At 57.5% G+C, this 26,838-nt stretch overlaps 6 protein-coding genes across 6 annotated transcripts; 2 read left to right on the forward strand and 4 right to left on the reverse strand.

Moving 5' to 3' along the window:
- Positions 1-2,766: 2,766 nt before the first annotated feature.
- On the reverse strand, positions 2,767-4,311 carry GGS23DRAFT_61465 (uncharacterized protein). Its single transcript, XM_051520666.1, has 2 exons — positions 3,530-4,311; positions 2,767-3,148 (listed from the first exon to the last, which is right to left on the reverse strand). Exons 1-2 carry the CDS (start codon positions 4,009-4,011, stop codon positions 3,001-3,003), a joined length of 630 nt encoding a protein of 209 aa, XP_051371969.1. The 5' UTR covers positions 4,012-4,311; the 3' UTR covers positions 2,767-3,000.
- Positions 4,312-8,960: 4,649 nt separating this feature from the next.
- GGS23DRAFT_597022 (Pkinase-domain-containing protein) lies at positions 8,961-11,493 on the reverse strand (the record flags this gene model as incomplete). The annotated part of the gene is made up of 6 exons (XM_051518558.1): positions 8,961-9,782; positions 9,838-9,975; positions 10,028-10,440; positions 10,497-10,890; positions 10,952-11,183; positions 11,330-11,493. 6 exons carry the CDS (start codon positions 11,491-11,493, stop codon positions 8,961-8,963), a joined length of 2,163 nt encoding a protein of 720 aa, XP_051371970.1.
- Positions 11,494-13,385: 1,892 nt separating this feature from the next.
- On the forward strand, positions 13,386-14,805 carry GGS23DRAFT_569004 (snare-like protein). Its single transcript, XM_051516428.1, has 3 exons — positions 13,386-13,700; positions 13,790-14,263; positions 14,376-14,805. The coding sequence occupies exons 1-3, from the start codon at positions 13,658-13,660 to the stop codon at positions 14,477-14,479; spliced, it is 621 nt and encodes a 206-aa protein (XP_051371971.1). The 5' UTR covers positions 13,386-13,657; the 3' UTR covers positions 14,480-14,805.
- Positions 14,806-15,672: 867 nt separating this feature from the next.
- GGS23DRAFT_61607 (Peroxin-3) lies at positions 15,673-17,893 on the reverse strand. Its single transcript, XM_051520759.1, has 3 exons — positions 17,552-17,893; positions 17,047-17,450; positions 15,673-16,961 (listed from the first exon to the last, which is right to left on the reverse strand). The coding sequence occupies exons 1-3, from the start codon at positions 17,707-17,709 to the stop codon at positions 15,799-15,801; spliced, it is 1,725 nt and encodes a 574-aa protein (XP_051371972.1). The 5' UTR covers positions 17,710-17,893; the 3' UTR covers positions 15,673-15,798.
- Positions 17,894-18,857: 964 nt separating this feature from the next.
- GGS23DRAFT_569008 (DUF1649-domain-containing protein) lies at positions 18,858-20,982 on the forward strand. Its single transcript, XM_051516429.1, has 3 exons — positions 18,858-19,220; positions 19,509-19,907; positions 20,064-20,982. Exons 1-3 carry the CDS (start codon positions 19,145-19,147, stop codon positions 20,249-20,251), a joined length of 663 nt encoding a protein of 220 aa, XP_051371973.1. The 5' UTR covers positions 18,858-19,144; the 3' UTR covers positions 20,252-20,982.
- Positions 20,983-21,742: 760 nt separating this feature from the next.
- GGS23DRAFT_61728 (forkhead box protein L2) lies at positions 21,743-24,757 on the reverse strand. Its single transcript, XM_051520852.1, has 2 exons — positions 24,727-24,757; positions 21,743-24,582 (listed from the first exon to the last, which is right to left on the reverse strand). The coding sequence occupies exon 2, from the start codon at positions 24,513-24,515 to the stop codon at positions 22,242-22,244; it is 2,274 nt and encodes a 757-aa protein (XP_051371974.1). The 5' UTR covers positions 24,516-24,582; positions 24,727-24,757; the 3' UTR covers positions 21,743-22,241.
- Between the last annotated feature and the right edge of the window lie 2,081 nt (positions 24,758-26,838).

Genomic DNA, 26,838 nt, shown 5'->3' on the forward strand with positions numbered 1-26,838 from the left:
AGGAGAGGTACTTTACCCCCACCAAAAAGAACAGGCAGTTCACCTAGGACTGGGGGGGCGAGAACATAGCAACATGTGCTTATAAACCCGAGGTCGTGGGATAAGGTCTCAGGGTATGCTGATCATCTGAGATTACTGGGAGCCGGGAACTGACATAGGTGCTACCAGAGGTATATAGGTACCGAGGTAGGTACCTAGGTAAGTCCTACCTGGCATTGTAAGTAGCTCTCAACCGTAGCCTCTCCAGGCAAGGGGAGGGGTCATCTAGGGCTTAGAAGTCGGGTATGTCTTTTTTCCTTTTTTTATTGTTCAATTTTATTTTGGGGCGGGAATTCTTCCTCCTTACCCTGGGGGTGCCTAACCTAATGTGAGTTAGGTAGATTAGGTACCTGGTACCCCCTAGAGGATTGTGTACCTGCCTACCTAGGTAGGTAGGTCTAAGGTAGAACTTATAGCTCTTCCCTCTAAAAATTACCTCTCGCTCACTGCACACACCCTAGGTGGACTGACGAGGTCCCTATGCACACCCCCCCAAAGCAGCCTGCGCTCCAATCCCATAATACCTACCGAATACATCAGTATCCGGTCCCCATTTCGAGCCGTCATTGGTCAATTCCCATGACTAGGCGCCGAGGCCCCAGTAGGTAATCTCAAATCTACACGCCTGGGTTGGTTGGATTGAGGTTCCGTGTTCATGTTCACCTCGACTCCTCTCCGTCTGCTCCATCATCATCCTCTACCAGGTACCTCACCCTCGCCTCTCCTCCCTCTCCCCCCCTACCACTCTTCTAGAGTAGGGCGAACGAGCGAGAGGAGGAAGGCAGCCCTGTGCCAAGATCCCACACTCGCCCCATTTCGCGACCAGGTGCCGTAGCATCGCGTCGTATCGGCGTGCCACGAGGTCGGACGGCGTGCCCTGTTTATCGACAGAGAGCCTCATCATGCTCGATTGATGACAACAACAATTCGGGCTCGTGCTGGTCGCCTCTCGCTCGTGCGAGTCTCTGTTGCGATGAGTGAATTCCACTCCCTCGATCCCGTCGGCCAGCCTCTATTATTAGCACCGCCTCTTAGCATTTCTATCCTCCCTCCCCTCCAATCCTCCAATCCCGTGATACTTGATTTGACATATTTCCGACTCGTCCCCCGGGGGTCCACTGTTCCCCCTAAGTATGCTAGAACTCTCACCTACGTGCCATCAGATAGTCTATCTCTTGTTTCTTTGCCTACCTTGCCCAAGGGCTGTATTCCTACCTAGTCCGACCTAGACGTAGATGGCCGTGTGTGTCATTACTCAACTTACACAGAGATGCATGCATCGCCGCCTCGTAACCACGCCTCTCCCGTTCGACTACCGACACTTACCGTACGTCACGGGGCGCCGCCTCACCGTAGCACGATAACCACCTCGAAGGACGACGTATTACCCAACCGATAGCACCAGCTTACGGGAGCATCGCAAACCGCTGCACCAGGCCCGCCGCTCACAGGCGCTATGAGGCATTTCCTACGAGTATGCGCGCGGCTTACGATCCAACGTAGGGGCTGGGGTACCTAACTAGGTAATTCCTACTTGGCTCGGCTATAGCGTACCGAGACCCCATGTCGCGGGTATCCGTGATGCCCAGACGTCTTGCGCTCTCCGTCGCTGCTGCGCGCCAGTTGTCAAGACCGGTACGGATACGCTCACCGCTCCATAATTACACGCTATGTCGGCGTCTTGCGAATCGTCTGGCCCTCTTGCGCCTGTCAGATGTCAGCTTTACTACGCATGTACATACCGTACCTGGTTGCGAACGGGGGGGGGGGAGCAGCACCGACAAATGCGTCCATGATTCGGCCCCCGAGCGAGAAAGAAAGGGGGCCGTTCGATTTTAGGAAGACGGCCTGAGGAAGGGATCTTCTGTTTTGTCCTTCGATTTCGGGGATGCTATCTTGACCGTCATGCATGTATGATACTACATGCATACACACCTACATATGCAGCACACACTCTCTCGTTGCTATGTAGGTATATGTTCCATGTTGCCTTGCAGGACCCCTCCCCGGCTCAGTCTCGCCGTGGGCGGCTGGGTGTTATCTGCCCGTCGGTGCTATCCTGGCCGCAGCCGGCCAGTCAGGAACCCCAAAAGCTTTCCCTGGCTACGATGGTAGCTACAGCTACATGCATCCAATCGAAGCACGACAGCTCTCTCCTGCGGGACGGAGCTATTCCATCGTGCTCTTTCATCTAGCTAGTTACGTCTGGAGGCCTCCCGGATGGCCTCCACAGCACAGGACATACGGCTGCATGTCTGACTGCGTGCAGATACACACATACATACATCATACCTACCCTAACGTACACTATGGGGGGGAACAAGGGGAGCCTCCGCTCCGATTCGGTTCTGGCGTAGGCTATATACATATAGCCTACGTGTACCGCCAGAATATCATAGGGCTACGGCTTGGCCCTCGGCCGGACGAGATGAGATGGCAATTGGGCCCGGTAGTCTGGGAGGGGGGCCCCTTTGCGACAGTACCCATATCTTGATCCACTCTAGGAAAGCAACATATCTGATCTGTGGCCTCGGCCCTGGTCTCGACGGGCTCTACCTGCCTGCCTACTCAACCGGCCTGCACCGGACCATGACCCAGCCGTCAGCTGTCTAGCTATCAAACGTATGCAAAGAATACAATTAAGACACAGTAGCCAATCCGCGATTCGCCCAGCAAACTGGTCACCGTGCGTCCCCCTCTCGAGGAACCCGAGGGGGGCTTCCCACATCAAGAGCAGACGACCTGGGAGGAGACGGCGGTGCGGCCGTAGCGCTGAGTGCGCGCTGTCGGGCGATTCGTCGGCCGGATAGACTCTGGTGTTTCCTCTGTCGCTGACGTCACGAAGAAGGTCTTTCACGAGCTGGCGATCGACGAGCTGGTGCTCCGGACAAATCCGCGATGCGGCGCCCAGCCAATACCATCCCTCATCCCTCGAACACGCATCGTTCCCATAACTGTGCGTTATCTGATTATCCCGCTAATATTACGCGACTGGTCGTTGTTGTTCCTGCCAAGTGGCCGTTTCATCCCTGCACTCATCTCAGGCGTGCCGCACCGGCGCTTCACGCACCCGCAGACAAAAAAAAAAGGCAGAGAGGCAGCAAACTTCCTGTACGGCAGGTAAGCAACCGGCGTGAGGTTCGATGGGGTAAGTTGGGTCGATTCGACAAGTTCGATTTTAGGGCTGGGCCAGCTTGCCCGCAGGGTGCAGATCTAGGCGGGTTGCCGCCGAGGTGGCAGCCTGTCTCTCTCGCTCGCTAAGACGGAGAGCGATGGAGCGGATGATCTATCTCCCAACTCGGCGGTCAGGAGGCGTATGCCACCCGCCTCGTCCCCGAGGGTCGCGATAGCGCCCGCCAACGCAAAGCATGACTCGGATGGGGTTTCCCTCCTGAGACTGGCCGGGTGCTCCCAACAGCAGATAGTAACGTGGAAGACAAGCCAAGTCCCTGGTATACCCACACGGCACAATTCAGTCAGACGAGCTTACCGGGAAAATAATGGAACAAGGCTAGATCCTATCCGGGATCTGTCCACTCGCCTCGGGCGTCTCCCCGGTGGAGTGACATTCCCTACCACACCCACACATGCGCTGGGAAACCGGAAAATCTGGGGTCGCATGGCCTGTAGACTGATTTTCTTGGGGGTTAGGCGGGAATACAGAACGTAGAGGAGTCGTCGAGGTGTGACAACTCCCCGCCCCCCCCCCCCACGATTCCCTGTCGTGTGGTGGCTTCGTGGTGCCGTGCGTAGTATTGCGCGCGCATCCCTCCCGCCGTCGTAGACACATGTTAGGCACACCCATATTGTGTGATGACACCCGGCAGTAACAAAAAGCAGCAACTCTTTCGCTCTCGGAGATTTTCGTCGCACCGAATCACCTGCGCTGCGGACCATGCGAGATGCGGCTGTCGTCTCAATAAACGGCTCTGCCCATTTTAGAGAGGGGGAGTATTCTGCCTGTTCATTCATATAACGAACCCTTAGCTACGCACTACGTCGTGTATATATATATATATAGTCTCACGGGTGTGTGTGTGTGTGTGTGTGTGTGTGTGTGTGTGTGCACAGGCATGTCCAGGTTTCAGACGGGATCGACCGCCTAACCCGCCCGAGAAATGGCGAGGCGGGACGCATACATAACACACCTGACGACTCTCTCGGGCGGTGGCGACGTTGATCATCGGCCTGCATGGCGCGCGAAGGAAAGGATGCTCATGTCTGGTGCCGAGAGACGAGGTCTCGCGACGGTACAACGCATACCTACATGCTCGGCGTGTCACTCTAGAGGAGGAGGAACAGAGAGAGAGAGGGCGAGGGCGGCGGAGAGAGAGAGAGGGAGAGAGAAAATACGACGGACAAACCATGTGCCCAGCCAGATCGGAGATGCCACGGCGCTCACGCGAAGGGACTCGCTCGCAACGATGTATGTTTTGGGGCTCTGGTCGCCGTAACAAGCCAGCAAGTGCCGAAGCCAAGCCGCGAATTTACGCAAAATTGCCCGCCTACCGTGCCCAGAAAGGTATGTGTGCGCGCGCGCGTACAGGCGTATACAGGTAGGTAGATGCCTACATGCATGTGTGTACACGTAGCTATGGGACTGGATATCAAGAATCATCACCGACTTATATATATATATATATGTGTGTGTGTGTGTGTGTATGCAGATATGCATGGGCGGTGCATACCCGTACCTACGCAGCGAAGAGCAACAACGGGTTGGTCGGGGATGGATGGGATGGGACGGCTACGGCGAACGGAAGAGAAACGAATGTTTTTTCTTTCTTTCTTTCTTTCCTTCCTTCTCCTGGTCTCTCAATTGTGTTCTCCTCCTCCAGTTCGGCATTCTCGGGAACCGAACGCCTCTTGCTGGAGAAGGGAGAGAGAGGCTACGGAGGCAGGGTAGCGAGACGACACGAGAGCAGGGCGTTAGATGTTAGATACCTACCTACGCTCGCAATCGCACGGCGGCAAGTGGACGCGCGCCGACCTCCCCTCCCTCCACCGCCCCCCGCTCCCTTCCCCCGTACCTCAGCTCCGCCCGCCTGAGCACGGCCCCTGGGTGCAGGTAGGTTAGGTAGGCAGGTAGGCGGGGGATATAGGCTACCTGCGAGCTCGTCCCCAGCGGGTCTTTGCTCGGCCGAGACGCGATGCCGAGAGCAGTCAGGTTGGCTGGCTCGGAGAGGGACCGGAGAGGTACGAGAAGAAGAAGAAGAAGAAGAAGAGGAGGAGGAGGGGACGGAGGGACGGGACGGGAAAGTGGAGCCGAAGATGGCGAGGACTGGACGGGACCGCATGGGGAAATGTGCGTAGCTGTGTGGAGGTAGGAGAGAAGGGAGGGCGGGGTGGACGGGCGCGGGGGGGGGAGGGGGGCATGGATGGACGGACGAATGCGTGTAAGTATGGCTCTCTACCCTACCCTATCCTACCACCCCCCCCCCTTCGTCGCTCGCTTAAAGGGCCAGGCAAGGCCGTCGAGGCCAAGCTCTTTTCAGACATGTGCGCCGAGCCGGGAAGCGGGAAACCAAGGACTAGGTCGACGGGGCCAAACCCTCTCTTGCTGGCGCGCGCGTGCGGTGCGTGGTTGTGGTGGCGAGAGAAGGGCAGTTGGCTGAGAATACCTGCCTACCCCGTTGCTTGCTGGCGACCGGCGATGCTGCCGCCGTGGCTGCTGTCAGGTATGTGATCAGGCGAGATGGCACCGCATCGTCGCTAGCTAGCTAGCCCGGCTGCGCTGCCCGTCCTGGATATACCTAGGTAGGTAGACAGAATAGGTACATATGCGGAGAGGCGGGAGGGTGGGAGGTGGGCAGATCGCTGAATGGGGCGGATCGACGGATGGGATGGGGTGTGGTGGGTGGGCGAATGGGTTGGTGGAGGAGGGATGGAGGGATGGAGGGATGGATGGATGGGGGAGGAGGGGATGCACATGTAGGCTGGATGGCTGGCTGGCTGGCTGGCGTCCAGACAAAACAGCTTCCGGCCTACCGGACAGGTCAGGCTGGAGAGAGGAGAGAAGGAGACGAGAGAGGGGGAGGGGGTGGGGGGTAGATGCTACGAGAACGCCCGTCTGTTGGTGACGACAGTTGACGAGCGTGCGTTGCATACGGGATCGATGTAACCGCCGGTTGGGCGGCTCGAGAGGACGGATAGAAGACGAGAGAGAGAGATGAAGGGGGAGAAGGGCAGCTGGCAGCGAGTCCAGTTGCGACGTGCCGCGCAGGATCAACACCAGACGAGGTTCCCGCTCGTTCGGAGGTTAGAGCCAAGCGAGGACCAGAAGAAGGGGGTTCGGCCGTCCACCGTTCATCACCCCTGTCGTCGTCGCCGTCCTCCCAGGGACAGCTAGGCTCGGATGTCTCTATCCAGGCTAGTGAGTAGTCTGTCAGGTTAGAGGGGACACGGAAGAGTTGCCATGTGAGTAAGCAAGTGCGGTGTTATATAAAATATCTCTCTTTCTCCATAGAACCTACCTATAGGTAATATTCTGAATAGGTAGGTAGGTAGGTATATGGGGTGTGTGGTGACGCGTATGGGGAGATCGGGTCGACGCCTTGGGTTAGTTATACGGATAGGTAGGTATGTAAATAGATAGACCAGGAACCCCTAAATCTGTATCAATCGAGAAACCTCCCAACCCCCGTCTCGTTCCTCCTGTGTTGTGTTGGTATGTACTATATCTACCAACATGCTGAACCCCCTGCCCCCCTGCTCAACCCAAGCCTTCTTCTCTGGATGGGGCCTTGTATATACATACGTACAGGTGCAGAGTCTATGAAACATGGACACATCAACCACTAACGACGTCGACGACAACGATAAGACAATCCACAGCGTCGGCTGGCGGCTGACAGGTTGGTCATGGTCGAGCGCTATCAACACACGCCCATGTAGTTACTACCTGTGTCTACGCACGCAACCTGCAGATCTGCCGAACCTGGCAGCCTCTCCAAGTATGTTTACGGTATTATCGGCATATGCCTGCGCGTAGTAAACCGCCGCCAATCCAGGATTGTAGGCACGGCCCCTTCACCGTCTTTCCACGCTCCTGGTTCTGCTGTCATCGGCAGCCGTCACTACCGCCGCCGTCACTTAGCATACGCCCGTACGCAGCCGGAAGCAGAGACAACAAAACGCCCCCAGCAATGCCCGAGAAACCAACCGCAGCCCGCTCCCACGCCTCCCCTACCTCTCCCCTTCCCACGTGGCCGCGACGTCGCCGTCTCTATGGCTCGTGTCGTCTGCGCGCCCGTCCTCTCATCCTGGCATCCGTGTCTTCTCCCGCTCTCACCCTAGCCCTTCGATATTCTCCTCTCAGTCTCTCCGCCTTTCGTTCGGATCTCCCCGTGTCACCGCAATCCTGATTAGGAGTCGTGTCTCGACCACGGGCGCGAGCACGGGCGCGGCGAGGAAGGCTTCGCCCTTCCTCGCGCTGCGGTGAAAGAGCGCGCCCACGTCTCCCGCCGGCGTCCCCCACTCATCCCGCATAGCAACGCATACATGCGTATATACGTATACGCACACATCTACGTGTGCGTGTGCGTGCGTGCATATATAACCTCCGTTAACGACCGGGAGGTGAGGCAGGCAGGCAGGTATGTCTAGACAGGCGAGCCGAGCCCCGAAGCGGAAGTGCGGTGATCAGATCTGTATGTAGGTGTGGTATGTATGTAATCTGCGTACGTGGATTACATACATTGCATACCTACATAACGTCCGTTGCGCATGTAAGTTCTCGCACACACAATGTACGTGATGCAGATAGATAGATGGACAGGTAAACAGCCGTCCGCCCATCCTTGCCCCCCCCCCCCCCCCCCCCCCAAACACAGCAAAAGAGTGAAGCGGGCGGGAACAATGAAGGAGGACAGAAAGTGACGCGTCGATTTCCGTCGACGCCTCTCCCACCACTCACATCTTCTTCCTATGCTCTTCGGGAGAAATACGGGCGAGGAGGGACAGATAGCGAAAGAGGTTTCGTTAGACCCATCAGAAGCCGAGAGAGGCAGCTCCCCATTCCTCCGTTTCCGCTGCGGCCCGCTCCGGGGAGGTAGGTGGTGGTATCCCTCGCGCGTGCGCGCATATAGGTATATACAGACACGCACGTACCTTGGCCATATGTGTTCGAGAAGGGTCTTTGGCCGACCCGGCTGGGCCTCTCCTGACGCGGCCGCCGTCCTCGACGTGGCAGCATGGGACGAGGGAATAGGGGTACGGGCAGGGTAGGTCGGCCAGGACGGAGAAGAAACCATTACAAGAAGAGTAATCATAACAGCAAGTTGGCGCAATTCCGACATATTCCCTTCTTCTTCATACCACCGCTCCATTCTGCCGCTTATCGATCTCCTTTCCCTCTCAATTCGTACGTTGCCGTGTAGGTATCTTCTTTCGGATGGCTGCTCGCGAGGGCAACATCACTGGACAAGGCTCGATAACTCGATCTGTCACTTTTTCCCTCGTCCTCCCTTCGTTCCCTTTTACGTCCTGGTATTGGATGATCCGTGGAGAGCAAGAGAGAGAGTGGAGGCTGAATGGCTTACACGCCCAATCTCCCCCTCGATTTACTTAGATATCTCGATCTCGCGACCTGCGCATCCCGTGCGATATAAGAGAACTACTATCCAAGTTTCGAATATGCGCAATTACTTTCCTCGTCTGCCTCTCTCGTAGCCCTAAAAATAGCTAGGGGGAAAAAAAACCGCTCGCCTGATTTTTAATCGTCTTGCTTCGTATTAGTTAGTATTCTCTCCCGTGGCTTGAGTGGACAGGTTCCCCTCCAAACCGGGTTCGGTAAATGGCGCACCCCCATGTATCACGGCTCGTTCGAAAACGGTAGCCCCTCTCCCTCCCTTTTCTCAGGGCCGATTCAGGTCCTCCAATCTATTTCGGAGACGTGCCCTTCCGCTCACTTTGCGCCACCTTTAGTTCGTATTCCTTTGCTTTAGGTCCTTCGTCACGGCCGTAACGAGGTCTGCAAATTTGTGCGTCTTTTCCTCGATTGCTCCCGCGGCCCTTCTGATGCCGCCTTGGCCTTGGCCTCTCTGCGTGTCGACATCGAACTTTTCTCCCTTGGTGGCGTCGTGATGCAAGCTGTGGCTCGTCTCGTATATGTAGTTCAACCCTGACAACATAGCCGAAGACCCATGAGAGTATGCGCTGGGAGCCAGGGGCTTTCCAGCTTCTAGCACCATGCGCTCGTCGCCGACGTACTTGTCTCTCTCTTGCTCGCCTACCAGTCTGGTGAGATATGTCTTGGCATGTCCTTTTTTCTTATCGGAGCGGATGCGTTTGATTTCAGTTTCGAAAGCGCGGTCATAGACGTCAAAGTCGATGCCGGTGGGCGAATCGGACACCACGTCAGCCGGGGGCTCCGAGGAGGCGAAGTCGTCGCGCCCGCCCGTGCCGACGCCCAGGAAGGGCGGGCTCTTGTCTGTCGAATCGGGGAGGTTGCCTCTATCTTCTGTAGCAGGGGAAGGCTGGACCTTGCTCGACCCCTCTCGTTGCGCGGCGAGGAATGCCCTCCGTAACTGGACGAGCTCAACTGCCTCCTCCGAGATCGACCTTTGAGATGCTGTCTTACTAACCTGTGGATCCGGGGTCGGCGTTGCGAGCACGTCCGAGATTTGCGCGGTGACCGCCGTTTCCGGGAGTGGTTGCTCGTGAAGTGTTCGTGGCGTTTGGACGTCGGGCGTCGCGACTCTGCTCTTGGAGATGAGACCCTTGAATCGTTGGATTGCCCTCAACTACATCGAATGTTAGCGGGGCGCATTGGAGGAGGAGAAGAAGAGGATAAAATACCACACAGAATAAGTGATCCATTTTTAGTGTGATTGCGTGGTTAACTTCTAATGCGTTCGGCGGTTCCACCTCGTCTACACAGTTCTCTTCCTCCGAAAGCAGTGGATCGGTACCCCCTTTCGTAACCCAGGGGTGGTTCTATCCAGGTTAGCCTCGGCTTTCCTGCAGGACAACGCGACACACGACTTACTCTGATCTCTCGAAGCGTCAGCCTCGTCTCGCTGTTCTTGTCCAGTATCCTGGTGATGAGATCCGCAAAGTCTTTGTCTTCGTCGGGAGGTATCTGAACTTCTTGTGTACGAATGGCTTCATACATGTCGAGTACGTTGGCCCCTCGAAATGGTAGCTTTCCGTATTTGAGGCAGTATAGAGAGACCCCCATCGACCACACATCTGCTGCTTTGCCGGAAACGTCGCCGTGCTTAGCCTGGCATAGTTCAGGCGGCAAGAAGGCCGGAGAACCAGCAGACTTGCTGGTCATCATGCGGTCTGGTTTGTCGAACATCTCAGACACTCCAAAATCGACTATCTTCAGCACATCATCCTCCGTGAGCAGGAGGTTGTCCGGTTTGATGTCCCGATGTACGACGCCTTGGGAATGGACTGTGGGGGTTCTCTCAGCACGTATGAAGTGACATGGCGTCTTGATGGGAACCTACGATATTCTATGCCCAATATCAGGTCCCGAAACCAGTGACGGCAGCGTTCATCGTCGTAGGGGACTGCCGACTCGTCTAAGCCGACCTTCATGACTACGCCTTTCTTGCACATCTCTAGCACCATGTACAAGGAGTCATTATCCGGGTCGTCAAGAACTTCGATCAGTTGCACCAGATTTGGGTGGTTGAGCTTTTTCATGATAGCAATCTCCTCCCGTATCAGGAACAGGGCATCCTTCGCTTCGGCTTCATCCTGATGGCTGAGTTGCTTCCTGTGGGTGTTCCAGAGGCTTCGCCCCGGAGGAAGCTGTCGCGACCTGCCACCTTCTGGTCTTCGTAGGATGTTGGATTGAGCACGCTTATGAAGGCGTAGCTTTGAGAATTCTTTAATAGCCTACAGAAAATATGATTAATTCCGCCGTAGCGACCTCGGAGACTGGCGACCATAAGCTTACATATTCGGTGCCGAACTGGTCGGTAGCCAGGTGCACGGCGCCATAAGAGCCCCTGCCGATCTCCTCGTGGATGGTGTACTGGTTGATGACCTGCTGGGACCTCCCATCCGTCTCGTCGTTCGTATACTCAGTCTTGGCATTGAGTGTTTCTTTCACCTCGCGATGCTGGGAGGGGGTTCTTCTATGATGCCTCATGGGGCTTTGGAAGTGAAGAACAGTGGGCGGCGCAGACCTAGACGATACGGATATTGGCTTAAGCACATAGGCGGTCTTATACATAGTATAGCTACGACAAACTATAGGATAATGCGGCCAAGGAACAGGCAGGGCGAACGCGAGAGTCATCTTTCCTCGTTGTTCATCGCTGGGCTCACTCACATAAGAGGGGCATATGAGGGCCGCTCTGGCGCATCAATGACCTGGTGGACGGTGATCCGCGGCGACTGAGGCGACCTCCGCGCATCGTCGAAGGTTTGCGCCCTGATTCTCGATTCGATCAGCTTCTCTGGTGCGGCCTCGGTGGCGGTCGACACCGACTCCATCGTGGGGGATAGTAAGTAAATATCGAGGGGAATTTCTACTTCCTCTCGTGCCTTGAGAGCCCCGCGTCAGAAGAGGATGTCAGATTTCTGGGCAAAGTGGTTGCCTCTCAAGGTCACACGGGAGATATGGCTGACGGGCATATATAAGGAGATGCCAGGAAACAGACGAGGAACAGAACAGCTGGTCTAGTCCAACGTTAGACAAGAGGAGAAAGAAACGACTGGGTTGGAGGAGGTCGATTGGAAGTGTAGAAATGAGAAAGGTGAATGCATTGATGTTCCATGCCTTCGGCGGGTACATAAGATAGGTGGTAGGTTTAGGTACCTAAGGTACCTAGACGATGTGTTGGTATGTACCTACCCACCTACCTAGGTACCTCCTCCACCTAACTCGACTACCAGGTTGCTTGCGCAGTAGCCTATCGGTCCACTACCAAAGGTACCTTAGGCACCTAACCTCGTGGTGTCTAAGCTCGTAGCACAGGCGGTAGGCAGGTATTACCTGCTTGTATACGTAGGCGGGATATCCTATTGGGTACAAGACGGGTACGGGGTATATACACGAGCAATCCGAGTTAACCGGCTCGCAGAACCCAGTCCGTCGTCCGCTTCCCTCATTACCCTCTCTTGTCCGCTCCTCCTCCCAGCTTCCTCCTCACCTCGTCCTGTTCTTCCCTCGTGGTACGTACAGCTGCCGTGTAGGCAGCATGTATTTTCCATGTATCTACCCTGGCAACGTAACGTACGTGGATGGGTACACACGCCTACGATGAGGTTCAGCCTAACAGCATCACACCGGCGCCTCGGACGCCGCCATTGGCCGAAACAGACTACCTACCGCCTGGACCATCCCTGCTCACACAATGCGATGTCCCGCCGCTGGTGCAGGGAAGACGCCTATAGTTTAAGGGCTCTGCGCTGCCTCTTGATGACTAGCCTGTATGCCGATCCGGACACTATAAACCCACAGAGGGCGAAGAAGAATAGGAACTGGAAGAACAAGGGAAGAAAAAAAAAAACATCCCTGGCGCTGAAAAAAAAATCCGGTAATGGGCCACGAGATTTGTAACGACGGGCGGCATGTTTCCCCGTATTATCCAATCAGGGGAACGCGAAGGAGTCTATCCAAGGTGAAGGCAGGCAGCTGTACTCATACTCATAGAGATCGGTATACCTGCGTGATGGCAGAGGGCTGTCAGTCAACTCGCCGAATTTAGGTAACCTGGTAGGGTCTCTAGAAACTCAAGGTGTGCCCAACATACAGGTAGGTACCTAGGTACTCTGTGATCTCGTAGGTATATGACTGGCGCAGTCGTAGCCTTACTCTAAGGCTAGGGCCTCACCACCGCCCGCTAACGGGCCTAGAGCGCCGAGGTATCCTGGGAAAGAGCCGTACCTGGTGGTGGCGTGTTATATGGGCACATGGCACTATCGTCACGTACCTAGGTACCCAGGTACCTACCTCCTAGGAGGTTTCGTTGTTGGAGGTTCGCTCTTGTACGTAAGGCAACACGCTGCACACTTTAGGAGATTAACTGTGTGGGTATACTCATACGGCGTAAGTATATGGCAGATACACCGGAGAGGGAGTGCCTGATCTAACGATATCGAACTTTTAGGAGGCGGCCGGCGCGCAGTCACTACAGGTAGGTACCTACTTCTAGCACAATATGTAGAGGTACCTAGGATATACCCCGGCACGTGCGTGTGGTCCGGACGAGGTCCCTGGCTCCATGGCCGCCAGAATCGATGATTGGCTCAGATACGTCTTAAGGCGTTGCTTGGGTCGTGCGCATGTACACAATACGTACCTCAGGTGCTTATTCATAGCGATGTCGCGTCTGTATCTGTGCCGACTTGCCGTCCGTTATTTTTAGCGAACCCCGTTGGCGCTTTTCTGCAGCCTTGCGTCTCTTTCTAGAAAAGCTTCCCAAGCTGATCCCTCGGCGGCCCAGTCAGCCTTCCTGTCTATCGTCTCCCACGCATTACGTCGTATTTCGCCCACACGCCTAGCCCAACCCGGCCCGGCCCCGGGTAGCCAAACCCTCCAATTCTCGATAAGGGGACCGCAGCACGAACGGCAACCCGGCCAATTCATCCGCCGTTGACCCCAAGACATGCAAGTTGCGCCGCCGGACCCGTCATTCTAGCTGAGGTCGCAGCCATGCCTATACAGGTCTATTCTTTCTACATCTTCGACCGCCATAGTGAGCCTCACCCTGCCCTCGGTCCATCCATCCATATTCCGTACGCGTGTATGTCCGTCGTGGGGGGCCTCCTAGCTGACTCGCCGCAGCCGAGTGCGTATACTCGAAGCTATGGGTGCCACGCCCGGCGTCCAATCTCATATCGCCCCCTCCGTCGCGCCCGCAGTCGCAACAGCCAGCTCCCGGGTCTACCCTCTCCCCGGGCTCGGCCCCCGGGCCAGCGCCGAATCCCGCTGCCGCCGCGAACCCCCCCACCTCGTCCTCTGCCTCGAACCAGCAGCAGCAGCAGCTCTACCAGCAGCAGCTCAAGCAGCAGCTCGCGCGGGGCCGGGCCGAGAAGGACGACGCGAAGCTCATCTTCGGCACCGTCTTTAGCCTGCGCAACATGGTGCGCAAGCTCGGCGGCGACGACGACGCCTTCATCTCCTTCCGCACCGCCCACTACAAGCTCCACTACTACGAGACCCCGACCAACCTGCGCTTCGCCATGCTGACCGAGCCCGGCGCCCTCAGCATGCGCAACGTCCTCCACCAGATCTACATCAACCTCTGGGTCGAGTACGGTGAGTTGTTCGCCTTACCTCTTTGCCCTCGCTTTTTCCCCATCCCCTGTGGGTCAGACGAGTGCCCGGACTGCCGCTGACCTCCGTGCCCCCTGCTCCCCCCCACTGCTAGTGGTCAAGAATCCGCTCTCGCCCGTCGAGCACAAGGGCGGCGAGGGCGTCCGCAACGAGATGTTCGAGATGGGGCTCGACAAGTTCATACGAGGGCTCATGTGAGTGACGGGCGAGGGAAGGGAGGCGATCCGTAGCTACGCATCGCCCTCGCGCAACAAAGAACTGCGTTCGAGCGAGCGAGCGAGCGAGCGAGGCCCTCGGCAAAAAGCAGGCGCGCGAGCGAGAGAGCCCCTCTTCTCAAGTCGGAGTCTCGTTCCGCGACAGGGACGTCTCCCCTCGGATCTCAGGTTGGTCCTGGCCCGTAGAGTGTAGCCGCGGTCATCAGTACTCATGGACGCGCGCGGGGCCGGGCGGGGCGACGTAGAGGGGGAGGAAGAGAGCGATTGCAGAGGTTGGGACGACTAAGCGGCCGGGGTCCGCGCCGTGCCGGGCCCCCGGGTGGCGGGGTGACGCGCCGACAGCGCGGCGGCGCGCGAGATAGAGCAGGGCTGGGAAACTAGAGCCGGATGGAGACGGTTCCTGACTCGGGGCCCGCTTTATAGGGGAAGAGTAAGGTCAAGGACGCGGTGAAGCCAGGCGCGCCAAAAGCGAAGTCCAGCTTCGATAATGTTCATAATCCCCTGATGCTGTACGATACCCACGAATACATACTGGTACATACGTGCCCCGACTTTGCGTGTCCCGCTCTCTGTCTTCTGTTTCTATGCTGGGCTCGGCGCTTTCGTCTCTCCCTTTCCCTCCCCATTAGCCACAGACCAGCCCTATCCTCTCCTATCCATCCGCCTACCCGTTCATCCAACCAACTAAGCAACACGCCGTATTAACCAGACGGCTCCCGCACGCACGTCGATGCCGTCTCCTCTCCTCCAACCACCCTGCCCTTCCGCACCCCCCTCCCGCTCCAGCTCATCCCCTCGTATCTCTCGTCTCGTGTCGCGTACAGGTAGCGGGATACGAAGTGACCCCAAAACAAGAATGAAAACCCGTTATTACTCGCGTAAAGGAACCCTGTGTACATATTTTCGCTTTTTTTCTCTCGTGCCCCGAGGTAGAAGTTGAAAATGGTAGAAGAAAGTAGATGTAGATGATAAGAAATAGCGGTAGTGGGACGTGGTTGGCGGCGGCGGTATCGATGGTGGTAGGTGGCAGTGCGGTACGATGCACACGCATAATAGATCCTCAATCATTCCCGAACTCCCTGGCCGTAGGCAGCTTTCTCCGTCGTCCGGTCTTTTTTTCCCGTGCTATGCTAAAAACTTCATAAGGGAGAGAAAACCTAGGTGGTGAAAAGGGGGGTGGGGGGGTTCCGTTGTTCCTATGGAAAACACCAAGAGAGAAGTGGGGGGCCAAGTCTTGGTTTCATTATTTGACTTGCCGCCTCTGGCCTCGTCCTCTCAACCTCCGACGGCTCAGAGTCTCGCTCACCTCCGCTCCTCGACAGCCCTCTCCCACGCGCTCTCCCACGAGCCCTGCGTCGGCACCGGGTCGACTATGACGACGCTTCCACCGTCGCCGGTGCCGAGGGCGGAGGGGGCGCGCGAGTTCTGCGCGACGATGGTGCTGTCGTCGGCGCCGAGAGAGGCGACCGTGGTCTCGTCCGTCGACGCCAGGCCGGTCCCCGTCGCGGTGAGCCGGGCGGCGGCGGCGGCGAGCCCCTCGTCCTGGATCTCGTTCTCCCAGTTGCTCGAATACACGACGGCCGCAAAGGCCTCGAGGTCCCGCACCTGCTCCATGCCCTGCAGATACTCGTTGGGCATGCCGTTGCCGATCGCGTGGGCCTGCCGCGTCAGCACTGACAGGATCTTGGGTAGCAGGACGGCCCTCGACTTGCTCGACCCCGCGTCGGACGTGAGCTCGATGATGGCCGACGACTCCGGCGTCATGATGAAGGAGGATGCGGTCGTGGGGTGCTCGAAGGCGCCCTGCAACACCTTGTGGTATAGGAGCGTCGAGAAGCCGGCATCGAGGAGCAGGCCGAGGACGTGAGTGAAGGCGGGGGACTCGATCAGGTCGGAAGTCTCGTCGAGGAGGCGACGGAGAGCCACCGACGACGCCGCGGATGCCTCACTTTCTGTTTGGGTGGTAGCCGCAGCACTGTCTCCCAGGACACCCGATTCCCTCAGGACGAAATCCTCCATCTTGACAGGGGGTAACAGGTATGGCAGCCACCTGGCGCCCGGTCTCCCGCTGGCAGCGTCTGCCTCCGACTTGCGCTCCATCTTCCTCCGCACCTCGACCGTGAGCTGCGAGAAGGTATCGAAGCTCAAGAGGTCGCGCGGGCTCAGGTGTCCGAAGACTTCCCGGACAGCATTCTCGACATTCTCCATGATCTCGACCCAGCCACGGTTTAACAGCCACCAGCTGAAGGTCAGGTACTTCCTGTTGGTCTCAAAGTCGCTTCCGTAGGCCTGCTCCTGGTTGTCATCGTCGTGATTCTCCATGCTTATGGTCGACTGTGCTGCTCCCGTGGCCAGCGACACGACGCTGGACAGGTAACTCCGTCGGCCGAGGAGGTTCAGTTGGATTCGGGTGAGCATGGTAAGGAGGGCTAGGGTGTAGAGAAGCGTGAAGGAGCGCGTTATAGCTGTAGCAGAGCAGTATCGTTTAGCACATCGGAGGAAGAAAGGCGCCGGCCAAGACGTGTAGTGAGCGGGCGGGAGGGTACTTACAGCTTATTGTTAGATCATCCCAGAGTTGTCTTTTCGTCTTTTTCGGCTTGGGGGCAGCTTGCCCGGCATCCGAGCCACCTTCTTGGGTTTGGGATGGAGCACCATCGGCCGGGCTAGAGGCGGGCGGTAATGTCATCTGGCTCGCGTGAACGCCGCTCTCGCTTTGCAAACTCGCTGTGCTCTTCCCTTCCTCTTCGGTCATATTCGTGTCGGCAATACTAGGCGGTGCACCGGACGACTCCCCACTACCCCGCAGATTCTTCGTGCCACCTTTCATCTGCTGAATCTCTAGGGTGATTTTTTCGGTGTTCATCGTCTCGAGGATATTCGTGGTGGCGGTCGGCAGCAGCGCCAGGACCGTGAAGGTGCAGTCCTCTTGATTCTGCTCGAATCGCCGGCGCAGACTGTATGCACGGGACGTTGTTTAGCATGCTTCTCGAACCGACCGACGGGTACCACAGACGAGTGACGGGTTTCGTCATGAAAAGAACGTCGGGCATCTTACTTTTCTTTCGCGATCCGGTCGCTGCTCATGCGCTCGCGCGCATTGTTTATCTTGTTGAGGACATATTGGGTGGCTAGGTAGCCGACGCCAACGACACCGGCCCCGATAGCCAAGGGGGTCCTATTGCGGCGGAACCATTGCCGCGTGGCGGATATCATGTTGCTCCCCGAAGCCGCAGGAAGACAGGATGACTGCGCCTCCTGCTCGTGGTAGAAAGGAAGCGAACGTGATCGGGGCCGAAGGGGGGGGTTAGGGGAATGAGAGTAGGGGAATAGGGTGTGACTCGGGAGCTCGACACAAGGAGGCTCTGAGATATCGCGGCCAGCCAGTCAAGTCGACGAGCCTCGGCCAAACGAAATTGTCACTTATGTACCGATGTATGTACCTATGTACATGTACTTATGTATATGTACCCTTTGGGCGTACCTAGGTACCTAGGTACCCATGCTACGCCTGATTACCGCCACTACGGCTGTAGGCGTTATCTTATCAAACGAAACGCGACGTATTCCCACGCGGTACAACAGAAGGTACATGTAGGAGGTCATGTATAATGTTAGGCTTTAAGAGGTACCTCCTGCCTACCCCGGGTACTCCGTCGTCTGTATGTATCTCGAGCATCACGCCCGCATATCTGCTATTACCGATGACCGGTACCTGACGGAGCGGGAGCCTCTGATAGGTACTTCGGCCCAGACACGCTACTTGCCGGGCTGGGGACCGCGTTGGGACGCGATCTTGTGCGGACAGCACTGATGAGGTATAGCCAGGCCGAGGCCGGGCGTCGTATCTACGTCGACACCGCACCGTAGTCCGGCAGTAAAGGGGATATATTCATAACGGGTTGTGGAGGGCGGACGAGAGCACAGCGCTAACGGGAATGGGTAAAGTATGACGCCATAATATTTCTCTTCTCTGCTTTCAGCCAAGTTCGGCGCGAGAGAGAGAGAGGGAGCGAAGAGCGCTTCCATCCCACCTCGCACCTTGGGCACTCGATAGCAGCCGATAAGGTGCCTGAGCGTGGTGGGCATAGTGGAAGTTGGGTACCTGAGGCACCTAAGGTAAGGTACATAAGGCAGTGCACTCATTATGTGCACAGGCGGATTAGGTTAGGTACAGGGGGCGAGGGTTGGCGCCTGATACGAGAGGACAGCCCCGTGAGAAGGAGGGGAAGAGGCATCGGTACATGTGTGTCCGGCTCGATCCGTCGCTGTTCCGTTGTACTGACTGTAGAAAGGAGGAGACAGACGAGGGAGCTCTCGGGACACCCCACCTTCTCAGCAAAGCCGCCGCGCTCCGCCCTCCCCCCCCCTCCTCCTCCTCCTCCAGCCCCCTTCGAGACGGGGGCACAGGACCCCTCCATCATCATCAGGTCTCGTCGCTAGGACCTACCAACAGCTTACCAGCTTACATATCCCCATCCGTCGCGCCGGCGCATCTGCCTACATGACCTTGGGCAGGCCGACAAAACAGACACTTTCCTGAGCACCGTCAATCAAGAATCAAAAGCGAACCATCCCCTATCCTCCACACCAGACCACGCACTCCACACCGAGACTCGAGGCCAGACCACAATCAGCTCGCCGGCTTACGATGGAGAAACAGACGCCGCAAGAGTTCATCCTCGAAGCCTTTGCCGACCCAGCGTCTGTACGCGATGTGGTGCGAGGTATGTTATTGGTGAACGTGTTCGCAGCCACCAATCAGTCCGCCAATCCATCCCCCATCACTTACATGCCCCGCGTCATCCATCGTTTCGGACCCCATCGCTGTCGCCGCCGTCCGCGTCGTCGCCGCCATCGGCTTCGCTACCGCGTCGCTGCTGCCTATCACGAAGCAGACCTGTCTAGCACATCTCCTATATCCGCGAGTCTCCTGCTGCTCTGCCTGGTTGGGCAAGTGTGATGACGGTCAACGCATGTAAAAGCTAACGCATGGGGAAAAAAAAACCTCACAGGCATTCTACACACCATATTCTTCCACCGATTCTTCCCGTCGCTGACACCGCACTCGCGCGAAGTCCTCGACATCACCTTGCCGTACGTCGAAGACGCCGAACTTGACACCATGATCGAGAAGCGCACCGCCGAGCTGGCGCGCGAGCTCGACGCCGAGCGCTCCCACCCCTCGTCGCATCCGCACTCGCACATCCAACAGGCCCGGGCACGCGCCAATAACGCCAGCAGTGGTGGCAGCGGAGTCAGCGGCGGGCGCGGTAACATCCAAGTCCAGTTCTTCGAGAAGAAACGACGCAAGGCTTGGTATATGCGGGCAGCCTACGGCGGCGGCGACGAGGAGGTCTGTTGGGAAAGTTGGACCGTGAAGGTCACCGTCGCCGAGCCACGCACAGACAGTGGTATGTCGCCGAAACCCCTTTCCAACCCCTATTTCTCTTCCTCACCCCTCTTTCTGGTCGGTGTTGCCAGGTAGCCCTAGAAGCCACAGAAGAGCGACGATGACGGGTGCACTCATCGCGGCTAGCGCTAACATGGGCCCAAAACCGCATTCGCAGAACGAGCCAAAGTCCGCCAGGCCATGGAACAGACCCTCCTGACGACGGCCATGAAGATCGTGACAAGCGTCAACTCGCACAAGGACCACATCCCGCCCATCACCACCAGCGACGCCAACCCCTTCCCCTACCAGATCAACGTAAACAGCAAGGACGCCGGATGGGCCACCCGCATCGGCATCTACTAGCCTCAGGTGCCGCGGCGGCTGGGAGCCTCCCTCGCCCTCGACCGCATGGTAACACGGTGCGCCGCACTTGCAAAGAGGGGAGGGGATTGGCGACGGGAGTGGACAAAGCGGGCACGCGAACCTGAGCCGCCCTGCGTGGCCGACGCCAGCGAGGGCAAGGCGGACGGCGGAGGGAGGGGAGACGGGCGCATCGCCGCTCTCGGTAATTAGCACGCGAAGGGACGATAGCGGCGACGGGGAGAAGGAAAGAAAAGCAATCATAATTCCGGTGGCGACGGTGGCGTTCGGACGCATATATCTCGGGTCGGTCGGAAAGGCATGGGTTTGGGAGAGGCCAGGAAATTCGATCTATTTCCGCCCTGCTATGATAGAGCTAGTTTCTTCACGGAGTCCCCCCCCCCTTTTTTTTCCTCTGGTTCTTTACCCTTTTCCTTCCTCTGTCGCTCTCTTCCGCTCCGGCTCCCTACTTTCTTTGGCCTCGCCCCGTCCCGCGGTGGTAGGCAGGGGAGCCGTCGGCCTGGTCTGGTCTGGTCTGGGTTTCGGGGTTTCTACTGTTTGGTGTTTTAATTCCTCCCGCGCCCCCGACTGGAAACCCTCGCATGCTTAGATGCGTACACGTACGTTACGTAGCGTACGTGGATAATGGAAACTAAAAATGATACCCCCTGCTATCTTGTTCTGTCCTGCTCTGCTCTGCTCTACCACCAAGGGTCGTCGGCGGCGGTGATAACGCAGATGAAGGCGGCGAGATGTACGTCGTGCTAGGTATACATGCCATGCCGTGCTCGCTGGTGCTACGCGGCGAGGGCAGACCCCGCGTTCTCTCAACGCCCCGAGAGACCCACGTGTCCGGCCTCGGGCGAACTTAACCCTCCTACTTCGCCGTGTCTCATCCCGGCTACGACCCATCCCGTCAGGAACACGCCCCGAGGACGTCACACTACTACTTAACCTCTCACGCGGGGACGCATCACACGAGCGGCAGATGGAGTTGGGCAGAGTGCGTTCATATTTGTGTAGCGGGTACGTATGAGCGGGTACGAACGGCGAAAAGGAAAAATAAACTAGAGCGCGAGCCGTTCCGACTCCCTGACGACCGTCTGCCTCGTCTGCGGGTGTCCGCGCGTACTCGCGAGCGCGAGAGCGTTACTCAACGCTTGCGCGCGAGACGGACTTCTCCATCCCTCAGCGCCTCGCACCCGTACGATACGGACGCGAGCGGGAGGGAGGGTAACAAAAAAATAACTCCTACAAAAAATATCGCCGCGAGAGCGGGTTTATCCATCCGGCTCAAGAAAGGATTGTTGGGTTCCTCACAAAAAAACTCCGTAGAAGCCTTCCCTTCCTTTCCCCTTCCCCAGGGGGACTACCTTCGTCTCCCCCTCCTTTCCCTCACCTCCATTTGCCTTCCGGAGGTTCGAAACCTCGTACATTTCCGGGTGATTGCTCTCGTCGCCTTTCCCTTTCAAAGAACGCACAGCCTTTCCCCCCCCCCTTCCCCCCTTTCTCGTCCGACCAACGCCTTCTCGTATGCCTCCCCCCCTTCCTGTGCCGTATGCCTCGGGATTAGAGAGTTTGTAACGGAAAAGGGAAAAAATAAAACAAGAGCAAAAACGCGCGTGCGGTTAATCTAGGTACGACGGGGTAGCCTGTCGCCGCACGGTACGTCCAAATACGAGTCGGTAAAAATGAGAGAAGAGAAGGAAAGACATTCCAGATCTCATTTAGGAGGCATAGCTCCGGGTGGTGGTGGTGTTGTGTAACCCGAGGCACGTGGCGTCATTACGATTCCAAACACTAGACAAGAAGGCCGTGAGGCGAGAAGGTAGGTTGGTAGGTCTATAGTCGTCGTATGGAGAGGACGGTCCTCGACAATCGCCGTGTCGAGGGCGTCGGTAAAGGGGCAAGCGGTGCAATGCGGTCATTAGTCGTAATCATCATCATCGTGGGACGGGAAGTCCACGGTACGCCGTGAGCCGAGCAGGACATCTTAGAAGGCAGTCGTATAGCTACGGCCCAGCGCCGGCTTCGAGGATTTGGAAGACGCAGATGCACCGCCGCCGATGCCGCCCTGCTGGCTACCACCAATCCTCTCGAAGCCCTGGAGGATGTCTAGGCCCGCGCCGTCGTCCCCGTCGTCGTCGAAGAACTGCGCCGTGCAGAACTCCTCGAGGCCCGTCCAGTCGCCCTTGGAGGGCGTGTTCTTCATGGGCGATTCCAAGACGAGTTTGCTGGGAGGGGACATGTCCTCGAAGACCTTGCTTGGCGTATCGTACGGCAGGGACAGCGACGAGGCGGGGGCCTTCAGCAGAGGGGCCGACGTGATGGACCGCTTAGGAACCGAGTTGGTGATTTCACACAGGGCACTAGCCGAAACAGACCTATCCAAGCGCATCCTCTTAGCCGAGCGCTTCAGGGGCGAGCCGTTGTCCGCAGCCGAGAAGAAGGAATCTAAGCTGGGGTCTTGGTAGATGTCAAAATCGGACGGGTCGGTGATGTAATCGTTGAAGTTGAACAGTTGGTCGTCCATAGCGAATGCCGGGCTCCACGGGATCATGTCTTCCATGTTGCTCACACGACGGAGAGGCGAGTTGAGCATGTGCCGTACGTTGTCTCGGTGAATACGGAGGTTAGTGTTAGGCGAGACCGAGGCCGGAGGCTTAGGGGGCGGCTTCATCTTGACAGCTGGCGTCAAGGGTGGCAGCCTGTGGCTGGCGTCGGTGGCCTGTCGCAACGGCGAGGAGGACGGGGGGGCGTAGTCATGTGAGCGGCTTTTGGTAGGGCTGTCGTAAGATGAGGCACGGAGGCGAGCAATCTCCTCTTCGGCCCGTCCTCGCTTGATCCGAGGGCGGTCTGTGCCCGAGCTGAGCAGGCGACTACCCTTGTTAGGACGCATCACTGAGGACTCGAGAGATGAAATGTACCCGCTGTCGTCTATAGACGCATCTATAGAGGCATGCTTGCGCTTGTGGTTGCGCTGACGGACAATGGACGAGGGAGGATCTCTCTTAATAGGAGGAGGTGTGTTGCTGCACGCTCCCAAGTGGCGAGGAATCGGAGGAGACGAGTGCATGGCAGGGTGGGGCGAATACGTGCCACTCTCCACAGGTAGGTCTTGCTCGTGGGTCCTGTCGGCTTGCTCCTCCGGGGCGGTGTTGTCAGAGAGAGGAATGGTAGCGTCAGACGACACCTCAGGAGCGGGCTGGGCTGCGACGAGTGGCGGCATCAACTCATGGTTGTAGGGATGCGGTTGCGCTGGTAGCACAGGGGGGAGCGATGGGAGCCCATCCGGGAAAGAGACTGGCTCGGGATGCGCAGGCTCGATACGACTGGACATGAAAGGCGTGTTCTCTATCGTAGCCGTCGACTTCCGGCTCGGCTTCTCCTTCATGAATTGCTGCTCCATGCCGGGCTCTATGGCCCAATAATTACCCTTTCCGGGATCGTCCTTCGGCCGCTCCTGTTTGATAAATGCCTTGTTCAGAGAGAGGTTGTGCCGGATGCTGTTCTGCCAGCCGGCATCGTTCGCGCGGTAGAAGGAATAGTTGTCCGAAATCCACTTGTAGATCTGGGAGAGAGTGAGTCGCCTCTGAGGGGCGCGCAGGATGGCCATGCCGATGAGTTGGGCGTAGCTGTGACCAGGCTTCGTCCCATCGTCGACAATGGGGGGGAACGAATCCGGGGGCGGCAGCAGCGACTCCTCGAGCTTCGGCGCCTTCGTTCCCGGCTTCGAGTCCTGGCTCATAGTAGCCTCGAGCAGTGCGCGCTTCCGAGGCGGTGCGCTCTGGTAGTGAATGTTGTCGAGATTCAGATTGTAGGTCGGCGGCGCTGGATACAACGTCGGATGGATATTTTCCTTGCCGAAATTCGCGTTCCCGTCCACCGTTGGCTTCTGAGCGACCGTCTTGAATCGCGACATCAACGGTTGCTTCTTCTGCATCGAATCTGTCGTCTGCCCATGAGAGGTTGGGGGCAGTATGGATACGGCATTGAGTTTATTGCCGTGGGAGGACCCGAGAGGAGTCATGGGAGAGGCGGAGGCACGCCCAGTCGCCTTGAACGGTGAGTGCTGCTTTTCGCCTCCATTCGGTGGGTTGAAGACCACATTTCCATTCGCGCTCTGCAGGGCCCGGCGGGGGGACGATTGCTTGCCGACGGAGGGCATCGGGGCTCGACTGATGGATGGCGCCTGCTGGTCAAAGTAGTCATCCTGGAATATCTGTAGCGGCTCAGCGTTGGCCGCGAAGTGCGTGGGCTTGGCCATGTCGGCCGATGGGGTTGAATGCGTTCGTTTGCTTCCTCGTTCGTGGTCGCTGGGCCAGGCGCTCTGTCTACCCTTTCGATGTCAGCGGAGAGGCGCAACGGAGGCGGTGACTGATAATGTAGGTTCGTTTGGGAAGAGGATCTACTTCTCTCCCACTTCCCGGGGAGCATAGCGAATGGGAGACACGGCGAGGATGGGACTATGAACTCACCTTGGTCGGGGCAGCGGATTTTAATTAGCTGTGGATCCGACAAGCAAGGGTGACCTGTGGCGCGACGGGTATCAGGCAGTTGATGAGCCTAGATCAAAAAAGTCTCAAAAGCGAATCGATGTCTAGACCTCAAATAACGATATACGCAATAGCGAGTTGAAGAATATCATCGGGAGGATCGTGGAGGGAGCCGAATTGGCGGGACGGAGATAGGTTGGAAGGAGATCTAGAAGAGAGAGGAGAGGAGAGAGAGAAAGAGGGGGGGAGGGAGGAGAACAGAGGGCACATTCACAGAATCGTGGGGGGGGATCGATAGCGAACACGCCTGTCTTCAACCTTGACTGGCTATCCTGTTGGACGTAGGTACCGCAAGCAGATAGGCCATGCAATCGTCACAGATGTGGCCGGGTATGTGAGAGCAGAAGGGAAAGAGAGAGAAAAAAGCTTTGGTCAGGCCAATGGAGGCCAACGGAGGCCAAAGGGGGGGGTGTGCGTGAGTGAGTCGAGACTAGAGGCTGCAGGACGGCACACAGGATTAGATTGAGAGCGTGGCAGAAGAGGCCGAATGGGACAGCGGACGAGCAGAGGACGTACCAAGATTGGTCCAAGACGGAACGCCAACTCAGCAGTAGATCCACTTAGGTCGACCCGCCTTGGGTGTACGGGTGTCCAGGGAGTGCGGCAGAGGATTGGACGGAAGCGCCGTGGGCTGACACGACCATGGAAGGGCCTAACAAGGTTGTCCGAGGAAGAGAGAGGAAGACTGTTGGTCTAGCAGGGAATGTCGAACCAGACCCTGGCGTCGCGGGTGGGATTGCTGCGAGATAGACGTCGGCATGTGGTTTACGGTTGGGCAGGCCGCCTGGGACTGGCGGTCTTACGGTCGACACCGACTGGGCGTGAGGAACCCGGGCCAGCGACGACGGACGATGGGGTCGGTGATAAGCACGGCGACGAGGGCAGCTGGCAGCGCGAGCTGGGCACGGGCGAGCGAGCGTGGCGCTGTGCAAACGGCGTGGCGGTAGACTGGTCAGATCCTCAAGACCCGAGACCCTGTCACACACCGGATGGCAGAGCACTATACTTCCAACTCCTTAGGCTCGGGGGTGCTGGCGTGTCCGGATGGTACGAGCGTTTGGGATTATTGGGCTGGGTGGCAGATGATTGGTCCGCACGGTCGCGGGCACTCTGGACGAAGAGGGAGGGTATGGTGGCGCGAAAAATGGGTGGGAGTTGGGCGAGAGGAGCGAGGAGCGAGGTTGTGAGGAGCGGACGGGTCGCGATGAACCAGGCCGCGGCCTGATTGGACTAGAACGCGTCGTCGCGTCGCTGCCGTGTTCCGCTCTTTGTTATGCACAGCGCACCGCGTCCGGCCAATCAGCGCCCGCCTGCGAGACTTCGCGCCATCCCTGGCGGGCGACGTCCCTCAGGCAGCCTCTCCGCCGGGGAAGCGGGCGCTAGGTACCGAGTACTTGTGGCCGTGCGGAAGCACAACCATAGCGCCAGGTATCGACCACATAGGTACCTGTAGGAGCTTCCCCCTCGACCGGGGCCGGATACTATAAATGGAATGGGTTAGGACTCCTCCTGTACCTACACCACGTAAATAGGTACATAATGCATACCTACATTACGTACCTGTATTGTAAGTACCCCCCCAATATGCATGCACATACTTTAGGTACCTGCTGTATCACTGTATCATACATTTACCTCTAGGTACCTCGGTAGGTACCTATTGTATGTCCGTGCCCTCGGGCATGGAGGCACCAACCTCCAGGTACCTACATTACCTGATGCCTTGGAATTGCCCTGTATCTGTCCTAGAACGGCAATCCACGATGTATCCCACTGCTATGCAACGAAACGCTGTCCGCTCGATCAAATCCAATGCATGCGTGTATTCACGGCATAACGCATACAATAGGTATGTAGGTTCGCGTATCCAGGACCATCCCGTTAGATAGGCACGCAGTAGGGAGAGTACCTAAGGTGGTCGGTCTCCGACTTCCCACGCCGCAGCTTGGTCTATCACCTTAGGTCTATTACCTTAGGTCTATTCCAGGCCCCAGCCATACCTTATATTCAGAGACACGGTGCCGAGTCCGCCCG

Source organism: Durotheca rogersii (genome assembly GCF_024521655.1).
Source record: "Durotheca rogersii strain YMJ 92031201 chromosome Unknown GGS23scaffold_10, whole genome shotgun sequence".
In the NCBI taxonomy this organism is placed as follows: domain Eukaryota; kingdom Fungi; phylum Ascomycota; class Sordariomycetes; order Xylariales; family Xylariaceae; genus Durotheca; species Durotheca rogersii.